We start from the raw sequence: 16,615 nt of genomic DNA on the forward strand, positions 1-16,615 counted from the left end.
CTTTACTAAAAATACAAAAATTAGCCCGGTGTGGTGGCAGGTACCTGTAATCCCAGCTCTTCGGGCGGCTGAAGCAGGAGAATTGCTTGAACCCAGGCGGCAGAGGTTGCAGTGAACTGAGATCACGCCTCTGCACTCCAGCCTGGGTGACAGAGTAAGACCCTGTCTCAAAAAAAAAAAAAAGAATGATACAATAGGCCAGGCTTGGTAGGCTCAGGACCTGTAATCCTAGCACTTTGGAAGGCTGAGGTGGGTGGATCACTTGAGGCCAGGAGTTCCAGACCAGCCTGGCCAACATGGCAAAGCCCCGTCTCTACTAAAAATACAAAAACTAGCCAGTCATGGTGGCGTGAACCTGTAGTCCCAGCCACTTGGGAGGCTGAATCATGAGTATTGCTTGATCCTGGGAGGCAGAGGTTGCAATGAGCCAAGATCATGCCACTGCACTCCAGCCTGGGCGTGGAGACAGAGTGAGACTCTGTCTTCACCCCCAGCAAAAAAAAATGATACAATGGACTTTGGGGACTTGTGGGAAAGCGTGGGAAGGGAGTAAGGGATAAAAGACTACACATTGGGTACAGTGTACTCTGCTTGGAGGATGGGTGCACCAAAATCTCAGAAATTACCACTAAAGAACTTATTCATGTAACAAAACACCACCCATTGCCCCAAAACCTACTGAAATAAAAAAAAAAAAAACCTTCCAAAGTGGAAATAAAATCATTAGGAGGAATTGGCTTGGTATTAAAATTTTCAGTGACTCAATTAGCTTACATTTATTGAGATACTACTATGTACTGTGACAGAAAGTCCAGGTTATGAACGTGGGTTTGTTAGAAAAACTATTTCAACCCGAATTTCATAGAGGCACCTCAAATTCTGTATTTCCAAAACTGAACTCATTCATTACCTTACCTGCCATGCTTGTGTGAGCCATCAACATCTCACTTAGATGACTGATGCAAAAGCCTCCCAACTGGTCTCCCTGCCTCCACTCTTTGCCCCTACATTCTGTTTTAACATAGCTACCTGAGTGATCCTTTAAAGTGGAACTCAGATTCAGTCATTTCTTTGATCAAATCTTTCATTGACTCCTCATGTCACTGAGTGTGAAAGGGAAAGTACATGCAATGGCGTACACAATCCAGCCTGCCGTATCTCTCTAGTATTGTCCTATTGGTCTCTGTCTTGTTCAGTCAGCATCAGCCACTCAGAACCTCTTGTAGTTCCTTGCATGTGCCAGGCATGCTGCTCCTACCTTTGGAATTTCGCACTATTTCTTCTGCCTGAAGGCTATTTCCAGATACCTGCATGACCAAATCCTAAACCTCCTTCACATCTTTGCCCGTGTCACTTTCCAGTGAGACCACCTATTTAAACTTACCACCCTTTCCTCATTTGCCTTTGCCCAAATTTTTTTCCCCTTAGCACTTATCACCTCTTAATATACTACAGAATTTACTTCTACTGATCATTGTCTCCCTACCCTATAAATGTAAGACTCCATAAGAGAAGGGATCTTTTGTCTTATTTTGTACCCAATGTATCTCAAGTATCTAGAACAGTACCCAGTATTTACTGGACACACATCAGTATTTGTTCATTGAATGAATGAATGAATGAATGGGCAATTTTCTGAAGAAGCAACCAATGACCAATAAACATTTGAAAAACCTCACTAGCAATCAGATAAGTGAAAATTGAAACAACAATGAGATATCGTTTAACACTTTATGGCCAAAAATTTTAACATCTGATAGTATTATGGGGAAAATGTTAGTCTTATACAATGCTGGTGGGGTCTAAATTGGTACCTTACTTTGGCAAATCTTATGACTCAGCAGTGCCACTCCTGGGGAGGTAAGAAAATGGAATTAGAGAGGGAGCCAATGATTATCTGTATCATAATTTTTATTACTTTTAAAAATGAAAATGTTTATTTAAAATCTATTTAAGTGTGTTGACATGGAAATATCTTCAAGACATTATCCAGTGAAAAAATGCCTGTTTCAAAAATACGGCCAGGTGCTGTGACTCACTCCTGTAATCCTAGCTCTTTGGGAGGCTCAGGTGGGCTGATCACTTAAGGCCAGGAGTTCAAGACCAACCTGGCCATCATGGCGAAACTCCATCTCTACTAAAAATAAAAAAATTAGCTGGACATGGTAGTCACGTCTGTAATCCCAGCTACTCAGGAGTCTGAGGCAGGAGAATTGCTTGAACCTGGGAAGCAGAGGTTGCAGTGAGACGAGATCATAGCATGGCACGCCAGCCTAGGAGACAGAATGAGACTCTGTCTCAAAAAAAAAAAAAAATTATAATTTAAATGTATTATATATGACCATTAAAAACTTAGAGACATAGCTAATATATTTTATAATTATAAAAAATATAGTTTTATAGTGTTATTACAACATAATTTTTAAACAAAATGCAGACTAAGATAATAATCGAATATTATAAAAGTTTAAAACTTGCTAGCAAAAACCATTTTCAAATGTCTCCCATATATTCACTACTTCTATAATTAAATTTTTTAAAAAATGGCTTAGTTAATTTTCAAAAATGATAAACAAACAATAACTTTTACATTTTTTCCTTTATATAGTTGATTTGATGCTATGGGCTTGTAGCTTGTTTTCTGGATGTTATATAGCATTATTTGAGTAGTGAAGTGGTAAATCATTCACCTCAGCAGAAAATTTGGTAATGGTAATTTATTATTCAAAGGAAGGAACTAGAGCATAAAGCAATTTGTCAAGCTTAAAATGCATTTCCTAGTACCATGCACTGTGAGTAACAAATAAAAAAGAAACAGCAGCATTTATTAATGAACATCAACTCGAATGTGGTCATTGATTTTTTTTTTTCCTAATGTGTTCACAGATTGGTGCTCTCCTCTGTCTCAGACTATTTTGCTGCCATGTTTACTAATGATGTCAGAGAGGCAAGACAAGAAGAAATAAAAATGGAAGGTGTAGAACCGAATTCATTGTGGTCCTTGATCCAGTATGCTTATACAGGTAACAAGTCTGAAAATGTAAATTAAAACCTCTTAGATTTATGTTGTATTATTAGATTTCAGATTTCTGTTTTTAGAAAGCATGCCATAGCTAACAGTTAGTTCTGCTATTGTCATTACTACCCTTTGTATTTAACCTGGTGATGAATTAAAATTTCCATACTAAAACCTTTAAAATGGTTATCATAATTAAGTTTTTGAATGGCCCTTTAAAATGTTAATATAAAAATTAAATGAATTATGTAGTGTCAAATTTTTGCATTTAAAATTTGAGAGTTGGCCAGGTGCAGTGGCTTATGCCTGTAAATCCCAGCACTTCGGGAAGCCAAGGCAGGACGGATGATCGCTTGAGCCCAGGAGTTCGATGCTGCAGTGAGCCATTGGTTACACCACTGCACTCCAGCCTGGGCAATAGAACAAGACCGTGTCTCAAAAAAAAAAAAAATTGAGAGTTATACAGGTATATAGTAGACATAAGTTACTAACTAATGTATCATTTTAAAATTCTGAAAATAAGCCATTAGTTTTTATTTTAGTAGATGTCTCAAGGAGCTAATAATTTTTTCCCCATTTAGTCCTTTTTTTCTTTTTGGGATGTCTTAAACCATGTAGGTCTGTAATGCATGTAATGAGCTCTTATATGGAACCACTACTGTTAACATCAATTATTTTATAAAATAAGGTTAATGTAGTTCCGTGGCTAATGGAATTTCTTTTTATCATTAAGGCCGCCTTGAATTAAAAGAAGATAATATTGAGTGCCTGTTATCTACAGCTTGCCTTCTTCAGCTTTCACAGGTTGTAGAAGCATGCTGTAAGTTTTTAATGAAACAGCTTCATCCATCCAACTGTCTTGGAATTCGTTCTTTTGCTGATGCCCAAGGTTGTACAGATTTGCATAAAGTGGCTCACAATTATACTATGGTATGTATTTTTTGAAAGTGAGAAAGTCGATCCTCCATATGCATATTTCTTATTGTTGCAGGCTTATCTACATGTTACTGTTTTCCCATGGCTCTGCCACGTGTCTTGCGATTGAGCTTCATTGCCTAGTGTGTCATATTTTCATTGAGTTATAATGGGAAAGCACCAAGTAATACTTCTCGTGGGTATCTGAATCAAGCCCTAAGTTATTGCAGTCACTGGGAAGCAGAACAGTGGCCTAGGACTGTTCCATTAAGATTTTCAGATTTGCTGCTTTTTAAAATAGGACTCTCCCCAAACATTTTACTTTGCTGCACATGGATGAATTTCAGGATTGTTCACATATTCACTGATAGAAATTGGTGACAGAGGTTGCAGCATATTGGTAGAGGACAAATGGGAGGCTTTTTGTTAAGGATAAATCTGACTATGTATAAACTATTTACAGCCATGTAGAATGATGTTTTTATTCATTATAGAAAATTATGTGCTCAATAAATCGTAGAAGAGGTTCTGATTCAGTAGCCTGAAGTATAATAAAAGGAAATAATCTGTACAACAAACCCCCATGATACAAGTGTACCTGTATGATAAACCTTCACATGTACCCCTGAACTTAAAAGTTAAAAAATGGATTGACCTAGGATAGTAAGAAAATAAGGGCATGTTGAGAGCATAGTGTTAGGACCACCCTCTGTGGTCTTAACAGTAGAGGGGTGCAGGCAAGGGAGGGTGTATGGGTTTTTGAGGAATGTTCATGTTGCCACACTGTAGCAGTTAGTTCTTCACACCTGGGCAATGACTGAAGAGTGTTGCTTTAAATGCTTTAGTTTAGGGCAATACAGTTTCTAAGAGAAGAAAAAATTTGAATATTCACATACATGTGTACAGTTATGGATATTACCAATTTTATCAACATTGAGGAAATGTTATTTTGCCTACCCTCTCCTCCGTCGTTCCACTGAGTTGGGATATGAAGAGATTGAGAGTGCTTTAGGAATCTTTCATTAGAGAAATAGAGATTTGGAAAAATTGTAAGAATAGGTATTTACAAACTATTGGCAAGATCAGTTCTGTCTACTTCATGAGCTTGGTGTGACGATTAGATGAGTTAATGGAATTTTAACACTCAGAACATTGATTGGCGTGTCATATATCCAGTCAATGAGTCTCATTCCATTGTTGTCATCATCATTATATAGATTTCCTCTATCCAACACAATAGAAATTTATGGGAGGGAACAAAAGCACTCACAAAACTACAGCCTTTATGATTGGTTTTCCTCCCTGTGGTGTAATCATTTCTCAGGAATTTTTTATGATAGTCACAGAGTCTCAACTGCAAAAATAAAGAGATTGTACAACAGGACAATAATATATAGCCCTAGCATGCTATTATGTTGACATTTTAAAAATTAAGTCCATTGAAATGTTTTTTTCCCTCAGTCTTTATCGTTCTTTATAGATTCTCATTTTAACCATACACCTGCAGTTTCAACTACTTTTTTGAATGAGATGAATATAATTAAAGTTGGATTTTTTTCTTCAAAATCAGTTTATAATTTGAATAATCGTCTTTCTTCTAGGAAGGTGTTTTATTCAGGTGAAAACATTTGTATGCATTTAGGTCACTCCTGTTGTTTACAGTAGAGGCATGATTGCTGCTTTAAGGCTTACACAGAAATTAAATTTAAATTAGCTGGATGTTTTTAAAGCTATTTTCATAGCCAATTAGTTGTGGTAGATTTTTTTTCTCAAGGCCATTATTTAACATTATTCAGTTTTAACAGAGACATGAAATTGAATTCTAATAACAATAAGTAATTTAGAGGCAGATTGTCTGATTTGAATTGTTGCTATGGGAACCAAATGAAAATGTATAGCAAAATTCAATCTTCAATTTAAATAAATCCCTCCATAATTTCAGTTGCCTAAAGACTATTCCAAAGGGGGAAAGGTCACAATGCTAGCAAGTGTTTGGTAGCATGATAGTTGTGTATATTATAATATGGATTTAAAATATAAAGCATAATGCCACGCCAGTGAGTTCAATCAGCGAATGGTGCATGGACTGGGGATGTTCACTGATCCTGCACGAATACAAGTGGTAAAAGATGAGGAGTCCTCCCCAGGATCCATGAATCTGGAAACCTGTTTTCTCATTCTGCCTGCCACTGAACATGACCTGGAGCAAGTCATGTAACCTCTAAAAAAGTCAAGACTGGTTGTATGATTACAACTATTTAATGTCATTTTGAATTTATGACACAAATAAAAACATTTAATTTTAAAACTTAAAATTGTCTTTCTCAATCTAGAAGACTTATAAAAAACATTGAGATCTGCTAAAGTAGCTGCTTCAAAACCAAATTAATACTTTTGAAAAATACTTTGTATTCAACCTTGAGTTCAGTAGTATTTCATAAGTTGTTGAAAAACTCAGTTTTCACTTAATGTAAATTATACTAGAATGGAATGGGCATTATTCTGAAATAGATATATCAACAAATAATTCGTCAAGTGCATATTTACGTGATAGTCCTTTTGTTACTGATGAAATCCAATTAATGCCATTTGAAAGTATGGCATAGTTATACCAATGTATAAATCTGTTGATTATACTTTATATGTTTAAGGAATTGGAAATATATATTATTATTTCAGTTTCTTCACAATCTCACATAACATTTTATCATAAGTACCTTTCCATGTACCTACATGATCTTTGTCTTTGAAATTTTTAATGCTTATTTAATATACAGCTCCCTATAACTGAACATATAGGCTATTTCCCATTTTTTACCATTGTAAATAATAATACAGAGAAGTATTGTTAGGTAGTCAGCTTTGCTTTTTGCTTACAAATTATTATTAAGGTTTAAATTACAAGTGGGATAACTGGGTTTAGAGTTTCAACATTTTTATAGATCTTGCTATGTGTTACCAAAATAATGTCAGTATGCAATTCAATAGAACCTTTCGCTTGAAGCCATTCTAGCACTGAAGTTTTATTAAAATATGTTTCTGAAAATGATAATCCATCATTTAAAATAGACTCATTTAGACATCCTTGAACAAATCATGATAAATTGAAGCAATTGAAATTCATTAATTATTCATGAATGGTATTCCCCTTTAGAACTTCTACTGATAGGAATGTCAAGCTAATATATATTTTAGATCAGTACCTCACTCAGGTTACCACAGGCTATATGGAAAATATAATTCTCATTTTAATATAGAAGATAGTTATTGATAGTCCTTATCTCTAGCTCTAATTTAAACAGCTTTAGCTTCTTTAGTAAACCTCTGCATGCTGAGACAGCGATAATACATCAGGAAATATGAGAAAAACATTAAGGGACAATATGTGTCTAGTATTTGCATTTATAACTATGTCAACTATCCATTCATTAAGACTTAAAACCTTTCAAATCAGGTGGTATGTTTTCCTTCTCTCCAGATTATTTAGCGTAATAGCCTATCAAGGTCATCTCACACCTAAGGGCATTTTTATTTCCCATTTCAAATTATAGAGGATTTGATTCTAACGTGAGGCCAGGATTGAGTCATCTTCAGTCTAATGTCCTGATCCCAGGGCATTATAGGTCACTACTTTTTTTTCCACCTTTGGTCCTTTTTCCTATGAGACCAAAAGAACTTTGTAAATAAATTATATTAGAAGAGATTAAAAATTTAAAAACAGACCCTTAAAAGAGATTAAAAATTCGAAAACAGACCCAAAATCCTAGATGGTCTTATAAATATCATTAAAACGATCTTGAAGACCGATTTGACTGTCATATAACTCTAAGAACAAATACTCATTCCAGGGAGGATCTGAGAAGACATCTGTGGTCTAGAATGATTCTGGGAAATGTAGCCACTCTGGAGGCCATTTCTTAGTAGAGAAGTAACCAAGCTCTCTAGGTATTTGGCTCCACTGCTGGCCAAATTCTTCAGCACCCACAAATCCAAACCGCAAATCCACCCACTTCTGGTGTTAGAGTATCATACATCTCAGTGTCTAATTCATTATTTCTCTCTTCCTTCAAAAGAATTGCCAAAAGTATTTCCTAACTTGAGTGAAGCAACACTTAAATGTCCTAGGTCCATTTTTTAAATGTAATAAGTGATACAACACTTTAATTCTACTTGCGTATGTTTAACAACATAATTGCAGTTTTTTTTTTTCTCTGCTGTGTTTCTTTCCTAACAAGTAAGTATTACATTGTAAGGTCTAAAATATAAATTGTGTGTTGGTGGCTAACATAAAAAGCTTTTACTGTCTTCTAAGTAAATTGTGATGGTCAGAAGGAACAATATTGTTTATCTGCTATTTCTTCCCTCTAGGAGCATTTCATGGAAGTAATCAGAAACCAGGAATTTGTATTATTACCAGCCAGCGAAATTGCAAAGCTCTTGGCTAGTGATGACATGAACATTCCTAATGAGGAGACAATATTGAATGCACTTCTTACTTGGGTCCGTCATGATTTGGAACAGAGACGGAAAGATCTAAGTAAACTTTTGGCTTATATTAGGCTACCTCTTCTTGCACCACAGGTAATTAATAGGCACTTGTTTATAGGAATTTTTCTTTGCCTATTCTATCAAAGAAAGTAATTGTACATGTATTCCTATGAAACGTGTAGGTGAAAAGATAGTGAGCTAACAAAATTCTGCTTATGCTTTCAGTCCAGAAGATCTGGCTACCTAAATTGCTTCAATTAAGTAACATTTTTTTTTTTTTTTTGAGATGGAGTCTCACTTTGTTGCCCAGGCTGGAGTGCAGTGGCACTATCTCAGGTCACTGCATCCTCCGCCTCCCCAGTTCAAGTTATTCTCCTGCCTCAGCCTCTCAAGTAGCTGGGACTACAGGTGCATGCCACCATGCCTGGCTAATTTTTGTATTTTTAGTAGCGATAGGGTTTCACCATATTGGCCAGGCTGGTCTCAAACTCCTGACTTCAGGTGATCTGCCTGCCTCGGCGTCCCAATGTGCTGGGATTACAGGCATGAGCCGCTGTGCCTGGCCTCAATTAAGTAACATTCTTGATTTTGGGTTAGTAACTTAATTGACTCAGCTACAAACCTATCCTACCAATTGGAGGAGAATTACTAAAACTGCTAATGAAAGGAGCACCCGACTCTTGAAACCAGAAAATTTAGATTAATTTCTTTGCCACATGTTTATTAAGTATCCACTAAATATTGGATTCTGGTGATATATAGATTAACAAGGTATATTAATAGTCAAAGCTCTGACATTTTAAAACTCTGTGACTTGGCATATTCACACAGCTGAGTTTCTTCATCTGTCAAGTAGAGATAACATCTTCCCTGACTACCTCACAGGATTGTTATAAGGATCAGAAACATGCTCTATGACATAAAATGTGCTATGAATAAAAATATTATTTCAGAATTAAGAGATATCTAGTTGGTGTGTTCAAGGCAATCAGTCATAACATTTACATGCATAGTTTTCCCCTTTTTACAATTTTCACTGGAATATATAAAAATTTTCCCTGCATACTTTGCTGCCTATCTCAAGGCCTTGAATGGTGACATTCTTTCTTGAAAGCAGAAAAAGAATGAGCTGTTACTGTTCAAGTTCAGACTTTCTTTTTCTTTTTTTAATTTAAAGTGTCACAAATGTTCTCTTATTTGCAGTTATCTTGAGCATAATGTATTATTTCCTGCTGTTGTGAGCAAAAGTTACTGTTTGTTTTTTACAGAGACAGTAATCAATGTGGATGCTTTCTAAGACCTTCCTCTTCAGAAATAGAATATTGTATGAATACATAGAACTGAAACTGCATGTGTTGATGATAATTCAGAAAAAGTAACATAATAAAATGTTTCTCTTGAAATCAGATTTTTAAAAGGGAGTTACATTTTTACTGCTACTTAGCAGATTTTTAAAAATTCTTTCTAGATGAAATCAAACCAAATTTGAAAAATCCAATTCGACTTTGAGAAGAATCTGTGTAATTAAGTAACCTGACAATTGACTTCACTTCTGTAGTTTCAGATATTTATGATACTATATTTGCATGACTCTCATAGACCTTTAAAATATCTCTTATCCAGGATACTGCTGATAATCCTAGCCATAAGTTCTTAGGGTTGAAAGGCATTTTGGATATCATTTTTTCCAACACCTGTTATACAAATGAAGTGACAGACCAAAAAAGTAAATCCGTATGTTCAAAATTACAATGTGATTGCATAAATTCCTCTCTTTCTGCATTGTAGTTTTATTTGGTTTTTGCTATTTGGCTAACATCATAGGGCTAATAAGAGGCAGAGGTGGGACTTGAACCCAAGTACAGTTCTGTGCCTTGTCCACTAAACCATTCTGCCTCTTGAGTGTAGTGTGTGTAAAATTGCTGGGGGTGGCGGGGAGATGGTATGATGGTGGAAGAAATAGATTAAAAAATAAATCAGTGATTATAATGAGATGAAGACTGTGACAGATACATGAATGTGGCATTCTGAAAATAATAGAAGTAGCCCACCAAAAAGAGGGGGTTTTGACGAGAAGGCAGGGAGAATTTCTTACAGTGTTATTTGATCCACATTATGAATTAGCCACCCAAAAGAGGGGGCATGATAACCAGGAGAAATAGGAGCTTGTACTTCATCATGAAGTCATGAGCAAATATATTGTGTTTTGGAATTTGAAGGTAGTTTGCATGGCTGGAGTGCAGAAATAAAAGGGGATAAAGAGATGAGGCTGAAGAGGGGAATGGACCAGAACATGGAGAACCTCTAGTTATGCCAAGGAGTTTGAATTTTATCCTGAAAGCAATGAGGAAGCACTAAAGGATTTTTTAATAGGAATTTTATTTCAGAAATTTTATTTTATTTCAGAAAGATTACTATAACTGCATTGTGGAGAATGGATCTGAGGGGTCAAAGCCAAAAACCAATTAGGAAGGCTTTTGGAATTCAGACAAGTGAATTAGGCACACTGTGGCAGTGGATATGGATAGAAATTACCAGGCTCAAGAGCTGTTTATGAGGTCAGATTGACAAAACTTAATGACTGAATGGTGAAGGTATACAAAAAGAGGAATCGAGAATGACTCTGATTTGTGCGATTAGGTTAATTAAAAGGTGCCGGCAATTGAAACAAGGAATATAGAATGAAGAGCTAATTCAGGGGATGGGGAAGGAAGTTGAAGAATCATGTTCCCAAAGCTTCTTGGCACCTTTAATTCTTTTAGAGTCTAAGGACTCTGAAGTCCTTAGACTTTTTTGAAAACTACTTCCTTAGATTGTTGAATCCAAAGGCAAGAGAATGACACTGGCCAAGGAGTACACAAGAGTGCTTGGGATGGAACCCTAGGAAACACAGTATATAGTGGTTGTTCCCAAACCTGGCTAATTAACTGAGTGTTATTAAAAATTGATGTCACACTTGAAAAAGGACGAAGTTTTATCATCATCCTTTGCTACAGAGAAGACAAGGAAGAAAAATCCAGTGGATTAGCCCAGTGGTTCTTAAAGTGTGATCCCTAACAGGAAGATCAGCACTACTTGGGAGCTTCTTGGAAATACAGATTAGGCCTCACCCCACACCTACTGAATGTGAAACTGTGGGGCTGGGGCCTGGCAGATGGTGTTTTAATAAGTCTTCCAGTGGCTTTGATGCATCCTCGAGTTTGAGAAACATTATCCACCACAAGTAGTGGTGATGGAAGCCACATTGCCTTGTATAATTTAAACAAGTTACTTTACCTCTCAGAACATTTTTCTTTCCTACAGTGATAATACTGTGCTGCAGTATTGTGACATTTAGAGATATTGTCAGGGTTGATTTTTTTTTCATTGCCAAAAGTGAATGGCAAGATTGCAGAATTAGAGTTATCAAGTAATAAAGTTTTGAAGTAGACACTAAAATAATGAAGAAAATGTTGGATTGTATTCTGTATGTTTTATTTTAAAAGGTAGGAAAATATAACAATCACCAAATTGCCATATGCCAATCAAATAATAAATGACTAATATTTTAAAAATTGGGATTAGGTCTGTTTACCAAGAGAATTTATTTTTGTGAAATAGTTCCTTTTCCAATGATACCAAGTAAATGAGATTTTATTCTACTCTGTTAATATGAAACATTCCACTTACCCTAGCTAGAAGGGATTCAACTTACATACAGTAATTTTATCATCGTGTCTCCAACAGTAGATCCTTAAAATAATACAGGAAATAATGCCTGTGATTGTAATCCTCTATCAAATGATCATTTTTGTATGGTTTTTTTTTTCTTTTTAGACTGAGTTTTGCTCTTTTTTGCCCAGGCTGGAGTGCAGTGGCGCAATCTCATCTCACTGCAACCTCTGCCTCCTGGGTTCAAGAGATTCTCCTGCCTCAGCCTCCCGAGTAGCTGGGATTAACAGGCACATGCCACCACGCCCAACTAATTTTGTATTTTTAGTAGAGATGGGCTTTCACCATGTTGGCCAGGCTGGTCTTGAACTCCTGACCTCAGGTGATCCACCTACCTCAGCCTCCCAAAATGCTGGGATTACAAACTTGAGCCACCATGCCCAACCTTTGTATGGCTTTTTAAAAAACTCTGAATAATCCAGAAGAGAAGTATTTATGGTCATTTTATTTTATATTTTGAGGCAGGGTCTCACTCTATTGCCCAGGCTGGAGTGCTGTGGTATGATCATAGCTCACTGCAGCCTCAACCTCCTAGGCCCAAGAGATCCTCCCACTTCAGCCTCCTGAGTAGCTGGAACTACAGACACACACCACCACCACGACCATGCCCAGCCAGTTTTTAAATTTTGTTTTTTTTTTTTTTTGAGACAGAGTCTCACTCTGTTGCACAGGCTGGAGTGCAGTGACACGATCTCTGCTCACTGCAACCTCCCATCTCCCGGGTTCAAGCGATTCTCGTACGTCAGCCTCCTCAGTAGCTGGGATTATAGGCGCATGCCACTACGCCTGGCTAATTTTTGTATTTTTAGTAGAGACAGGGTTTTACCATGTTGGCCAGGCTAGTCTCGAACTCCTGACCTCAAGAGATCCACCCACCTTGGTCTCCCAAAGTGCTGGAATTACAGGTGTGAGCCACCATGCCCAGCTGGTTTTTTAAATTTTTTGTGGAGAAAGGGACTCACCATGTTGCCCTGAGTGGTCTTCAACTACTGGACTCAAGTGATCCTCCCACCTCGGCTTCTCAAAGTACTGTGATTGATTTTATTTTACTTTTGAAAGCATTCCAAACATTTCAATTTGATCAAATTTTAAACCATGTGTATAGAAATATAGGACATATATACATTATTTAAAAGATTTTGACACCTAAATTATGAACGTTTTCAATGTTTAGCCTGAATTTATAAGTATCTGAGTCTCCACTATTCTGCTCTCAGTTTAGTATTGTTTTCTACAGAAAGTCAGAAATATAAAATGAGTCAGTATTTACCTTTAGCATTCTTTTAGTTTACAAGGTCTTGATACTAAAACAACTTTTTTTTTTTTTTTTGGACAGGGTCTCACTCTGTCACCCAGGCTTGAGTGTAGTGGCACAATCATAGCTCACTGCAGCCTCAAACTCCTGGGCTCAAGTGATCCTCCCACCTCAGCCTCTCGAGTAGCTGAGACTACAGTCACTGTGCCCCATCACACATCTGACTAGTTTTTTTGTTTTTTGTTTTTTTTTTTTTGTAGAGACAGGGTCTCACTTTGTTGCCCAAGCACTCTCAAACTCCTGGCCTCAAGCAATCCTCCTGCCTGCCTAAGCCTCCCAATATGCTGGGATTATAGGCATGAGCCACCTCGCCCAGCCTCCAAAACATTTTTTTTAACATCTATAGAGTTAATAAATTATTCACATTCTATTTGTGTTTGAGGGGACAGTTTTAGAGCAATAGTCATAAGGTGAACAAATACGAAAGTGAGGATAAAAATTTACAAAATGAAAATTTATTCCGGTATTATGAATGCTTTCAGTTTAATAATTTGCTCTTCTTTTGTGGCAGAGAAGGCATTTAGTATTCACCAAAAATGCAGAGTTCGTGAAAGTATATATTTTGTAGTTTTTCTCTCAGTGTCTTCTGAATAATTTTCTAAATGATATCTGGTTCCTCCCATTTGATTAATCTGATACTTAGATTAATGGCTTTTTTTACTCAAATAAAATGAATCCTACTTATTCATAATTTATAGATACTATCTGTATATTAGGAAATATACTTTGCTTCAAATTGCAGTTACTATTAAGTCTCCCAAGAGTTTACTTTCTACATTTTTTTCACATTTATTTTTATTTAAAAACGACTAAAGTAATTGTATATAATAGAATTAACATAAACATTAAAATTAACCTTAATGAGCCAACTTTATGCATATTCACTAATGGTTTCTGTGACAAGTATAACTAGGTTTTGCATGCATAGAAAAAAATGTGGAGTAATTAATACCAAAATGTATATTCTGGTGTAGGTCAGGGGACTTAGGTCTTAATTTGGCTTTTTTGCCTTTGGTATGCAGTGCTAGTTTCCAAATACCACCAACTTTTTTATAGTGACTCTTCTTAGAGACTGTTTCTCTCTTCGTCTATAAAAACATGGACATATCATCAACATCATTAGTCACTAGGAAAATGCAAAATAAAACCACATTTTCCACCTTTCCGAGTGGCTAAAATAGAGACAAACTAACAATTGGCGAGGATGTGCAAAAACAGGAACCCTCGTATGGTGCTGGTGGGAATGTAAGACGGGGCTGCCACTTTAGAAAACAGTTCGGTTGTTTCTTAAAAAGTTAAACATAAATTTGCCATATGCCCCAGCAGTTCTACTCCTAGGTAATAATTACCCAAGAGAAATATATCCACACAAAGACTTGGACATAAACGTTCTTGGCAGCTTTATTCATAATAGCTTGAAACTGGAAGCAACCTAAGAAGCATCCATCAACTGATGAATGGATAGATAAAATGAGGAGTACCCCGATGGTGGAATATTACTCAACAGTAAAAAGAAATGAAGCACTGATAGGAGGAGCTACAGCAGGGACAAGTCTCAAAAGTGTGCTAAGGGAAAGAAGCAAGACACCAGAGTCTCCATATTGTATGATTCTCTGTATATGAAATGTCCAGCAAAAGCAAATCTGTAGAGACAGATTAGTGCTTGGGACAGAAGACGGGAATGAGGATCAACAGTAAATGGGCATGTGGGATCTAATTGAGGTGATGAAAATGTTTCAAAACAGTTTTATGGTAATGGTTCCACAACTTGGTAATTTACTACAAATCATTGAATTGTATACTTTGAATGGATAAATCAGGACACGTAAAATATGCCCCAATAAAATTGTAAAGAAATATATTGTCAAATACAACCCACAGTGTATCAAAAGGATACACTCTGACCAGAAAGGTCTTTTTCAAGGAATACTAAAATGATTATTAAGAAATCTATGAAGGGGCAAGGCATGGTGGCTCATGCCTGTGATCCCAGCACTGTGGGAGGCCAAGGTGGGAGGATCACTTGAGGTCAGGAGCTCAAGACCAGCCTAGCCAACATGGTGAAACCCTGTCTCTGCTAAAAATACAAAAATTAGCTGGATGTGGTGGTGCATGCCTGTAATCCCAGCTACTCAGGAGGCTGAGGCAGGAGAATTGCCTGAACCTGGGAGGCAGAGGTTGCAGTGAGCTGAGATTGCGCCACCACATTCCAGCCTGGGCGACACAGAGACTTCCCGTCTCAAAAAAAAAAAAAATCTATGGAAGTCTATATTATCTTTATTGAATATAATAAAAATAGATGACTAAATGTTACAGCAACTATTATCCTAAATAATGAAACACTAAAACCATATCAATTCAAACCAGAAACAAGATACTCTGTATCAGCCTAATTATTTAACATTGTTTAGAAGGCTTTAGCAATTGCAATAATAAAATAATTGGCATACACATTAGAAAAAGATACTCAACTATCCCTATTTGGCGACAGTTATGATTATTTGCATAACACGTAGAGTTTAATAAGGGAATTTGGTAAAGTAATAGGTTAATACAAGTGTAATCAGTAGATTTTCTCTCCTGCAAAACATATATGAAATAAACTTTTAAAACCCATTCCCAATAGCAATGAAAATAATAAAATATATAGGAAATATATAATCAAGAAAGGTATAATATGTAGAAACCTATAGAATAAATGGAAAGGCTTCTTGAACAGAAAGACTTAATATAAAAATGTCAGTTCTCCAAAAATTAAGAAAATTAATAAATTTAATTAATAAATAAATTTAAGTTCTTATTAGAATTCCAAGAGAATCAGGATAAAAAGAACTGAATAAATTTGTCTTAAGTTTACATGAAAAATAAAGGCACAAAAATACTGAAGGAAGCTATGAAAGTTAACAGCGAGGGAAAACTTAAAAATATTGGGTATCAGAATATGCTATAAAGACACTGTAATATACTATTTAGAAATAGGAATAGACAAATAGATCAATAGAACAGAATAAAGAATAAAAAAACAAATCTCATATACTTTGAGATCTATTTATGAGAATGTAGTATGGCCAAGATTCAATTCAGCTGGAAATGGGGTTATTTAATAAGTGGTACAGAACTGGCTATTGATCTTAAAGAAAATAAAAATGCTCTTCCACTCATACTCTATT

General features: G+C 36.1%; 1 protein-coding gene and 1 long non-coding RNA gene across 5 annotated transcripts in view; one reads left to right on the forward strand and one right to left on the reverse strand.

Annotated features, from left to right (window-relative positions):
* KLHL5 (kelch like family member 5) overlaps positions 1 to 16,615 on the forward strand; it is a 77,792-nt gene that overhangs the window by 33,453 nt on the left and 27,724 nt on the right. For all 4 annotated transcript variants that reach the window (XM_031010326.3, XM_055384805.2, XM_055384804.2 and 1 more), the window contains 3 exons: positions 2,887 to 3,023; positions 3,750 to 3,946; positions 8,300 to 8,512. In XM_031010326.3, coding sequence (XP_030866186.2) covers positions 2,887 to 3,023; positions 3,750 to 3,946; positions 8,300 to 8,512 — 547 coding nt within the window. The remainder of the gene's footprint in view (positions 1 to 2,886; positions 3,024 to 3,749; positions 3,947 to 8,299; positions 8,513 to 16,615) is intronic.
* The window catches only part of LOC129533086 (uncharacterized), a 115,486-nt gene that overhangs the window by 11,388 nt on the left and 87,483 nt on the right, over positions 1 to 16,615 (reverse strand). The window lies entirely within an intron of this gene.

The sequence above is a fragment of the Gorilla gorilla genome, chromosome 3, assembly GCF_029281585.2.
Source record: "Gorilla gorilla gorilla isolate KB3781 chromosome 3, NHGRI_mGorGor1-v2.1_pri, whole genome shotgun sequence".
Taxonomy (NCBI): Eukaryota; Metazoa; Chordata; class Mammalia; order Primates; family Hominidae; genus Gorilla; species Gorilla gorilla.